At 37.3% G+C, this 3,040-nt stretch overlaps 1 protein-coding gene across 1 annotated transcript; it reads left to right on the top strand.

The window, feature by feature from the left end:
• Positions 1-605: 605 nt before the first annotated feature.
• On the top strand, positions 606-2,581 carry CBG25032 (the record flags this gene model as incomplete). Its single annotated transcript, XM_002648624.2, has 4 exons — positions 606-793; positions 868-942; positions 988-1,373; positions 2,295-2,581. 4 exons carry the CDS (start codon positions 606-608, stop codon positions 2,579-2,581), a joined length of 936 nt encoding a protein of 311 aa, XP_002648670.2.
• Between the last annotated feature and the right edge of the window lie 459 nt (positions 2,582-3,040).

Below are 3,040 nucleotides of genomic sequence, written 5' to 3'. Positions count from 1 at the left end.
AAAATAATGTTCTCGAAATTCCGTTCAAAGATGCCCCTCGAGGAGTTGAACTTGTGAGGGCGATGATTGAGGGTGCGGCGCCGCTACCGACTGAGGCACGCGGGCAAAGAGAAAACGCACGCCCGTTTGCATACATAAAGACGAGGACGACAGCTGTACGCAGAGTGACATTAAGCGTTGTACACCGTCACGGTAGAATGCATACCCTAGCTACAAAAAAACTACGAAAAATCTCCTGTCCCCCCACCTTTAAATGAAAAACCACCACAAAATAAGTGAGAGAAAACTAAAAAAATGAATATTCAGGTACCTACATAACACTTCAATCTCTGAAATTACATCAAATTTCTTTGACTCCTATCCGTCAATCCGAGAACTAGAAATCGACAATTCCCGTTTCTTGGAACACATCGATGGTTTCTCTTTTACGGTTCTCCCAAAACTTCGAAAACTTTCTGTGGTGAGGTGTCCAAACCTTAGCGAAATTTCTGGAAAGCTTCTGGTCAATAACACTCGGATTCAGACTGTGTAAGATTTCGTTTTTATGAATCTTGTAAACCAGAACACTTGTTTTCAGAATTCTGAAAAACAATGGTCTTCGAACGATGCCTTCTCTTCGAATGACAGATTTTCATCATGTGTTAGTGGATAGAATTGATTTATCTCAAAACCAAATCAAGTTTATTGGAGACTCAAAAGTCAGAAACGTGAGAGCCAGAACTGTTGTTTTGAGTGAGAACAATCTTTTGGAAATATCCGGATATGCATTCACAGAGAGTCAATTTTTGAAACTGTGAGTGATAAGTCTTCGTCATAGATAAAACGCTACAATGGTATTTCAATAAGAAACTCATCAAAAATATTCAGAAAGCTAAACAACAACCCAAACCTACGAAGTCTGTCAGTAGATGCTTTCAAGAACATGGCTGGGCTTCAGACTTTGTGAGTTTCCAAAAGTTCTATGAAAATGAAATTCCGATTTCTCAGAGATCTCTCACATACTGCGATCAGCACTCTACCAATCAATGGTTTGAAAAAACTGAAGACCCTAGTTTTGAATAACGTCCCAACTCTCAAAAGTCTTCCAAGTATTTTGAGTTTCACCGATCTGGAAACTGCCCACTTCACCTATCCGCATCACTGTTGTTTGTTCAAATATGTAGATGACGTGACGATGAATGATAACGGAAAATATCAACGGAATGCTAAAGAAATTCATAAAAGAATTTGTGAAAAACGAGAGCAGCAGGAGTTAGCAAGAAGAAGGAAACGTGATACTTCTGGAGTGGATTTTCTGGAAATGTTGTTGAAGGAATGGACAGATAATAGTACTTATACAGGACCAGATGATAACGATGATGATGAGTTGCCACGTATGTTTCGAAATTACCCAATATTGTCGGAATAAACAAAAACTGTCACCTCATGTGTGCAGAAGACGATCGCCAAAAAACTGAAATCTATGCCACGACCTAAAAATTGAAATCTAGGTCAGGACCTAAAAATTGAAATCTAGGTCATGACTTAGAAATTCATGTCTACGTCATGACCTAAAAATTAAAATCTAGGGCACGACCTAAAAATTCAAATCTAGGTCATGACCTAAAAATTAAAATCTAGGGCACGACCTAAAAATTCAAATCTAGGTATCACCTAAAAATCGAAATCTAGGTCATGACCTAAAAATCGAAATCTAGGTCATGACCTAAAAATCGAAATCTAGGTCATGACCTAAAAATCGAAATCTAGGTCATGACCTAAAAATCGAAATCTAGGTCATGACCTAAAAATCGAAATCTAGGTCATGACCTAAAAATTAAAATCTAGGGCACGACCTAAAAATTCAAATCTAGGTCATGACCTAAAAATTAAAATCTAGGGCACGACCTAAAAATTCAAATCTAGATCATGATCTAAAAATCGAAATCTAGGTCATGACCTAAAAATCGAAATCTAGGTCATGATCTAAAAATCGAAATCTAGGTCATGACCTAAAAATCGAAATCTAGGTCATGACCTAAAAATCGAAATCTAGGTCATGACCTAAAAATCGAAATCTAGGTCATGACCTAAAAATCGAAATCTAGGTCACGACCTAAAAATCGAAATCTAGGTCATGACCTAAAAATTCAAATCTAGGTTACGACCTAAAAATTGAAAACTAGGGCACGACGTAAAATTTAAAAAAATTTAAAAAATCACAAAATTTTAAAATTTAAAAAATCACAAAACTAAAAACAAAAATATCACAGTTTTTAAATTATGACAATAACTGCACAGCCTTCTTTTTTCAGCTTTCACTGAAATTGGAGCGGAACCATGCCAATCGATTGGTGAAGAAGTTCAAAAATACTATTCAAATATTACCTGTTACCCACAACCAGATGCTTTGAATCCATGCGAAAATATTGTCGGATACCCATTTCTTCGAGTTGCCATCTGGATTGTATGTTTCGCTGCAATCGTAGGAAACATTGTTGTTTGGATCTTATTAGGAATTGTTTATGAGAAGCGAATGAGAATTCATTATTTGTACATGATCAATATGTCAGTTGCTGATATGTTCACAGGTTGGCTCTGATAAGATTTTGAGAAGTTTCTTCAACTTTTTGTTTAGGAGTGTATCTGGCAGTTCTTGCCATCGCCGACGCAAAGATGTCAGATGAATACTACCGTCATGCAGTCTGGTGGCAAACTGGATGGGGATGCAGAGCCGCTGGTTTCTTGGCTGTTTTTGCTTCGGAGCTAGGAATTATTTCCCTGTTTTTGATTGCATTCGAAATGTCATACAATACGAGACAATCATTCCGTGGACGAAGACTCAGTCCGAAAGTTGGAGTACTTTTAATGATTGGTGGATGGTTGTTTGCTATTGTGATGGCTATTCTCCCATGGTTCGGAGTGTCTTCATACTCTGAAAGTAGTGTGTGTCTACCATTGAAAGCTACAACAATGTTTGACAAGAGTTATCTGATATTTGGATTGAGTTTCAACTTTTTGGCATTCACAGCGATGGCATTGTCATACGGTTTCATTGTGA

This window comes from Caenorhabditis briggsae, assembly GCF_000004555.2.
Source record: "Caenorhabditis briggsae AF16 supercontig from assembly CB4, cb25.NA_355, whole genome shotgun sequence".
NCBI classification, from domain to species: Eukaryota; Metazoa; Nematoda; class Chromadorea; order Rhabditida; family Rhabditidae; genus Caenorhabditis; species Caenorhabditis briggsae.
This window is presented reverse-complemented; position numbering and strand designations above follow the sequence as displayed.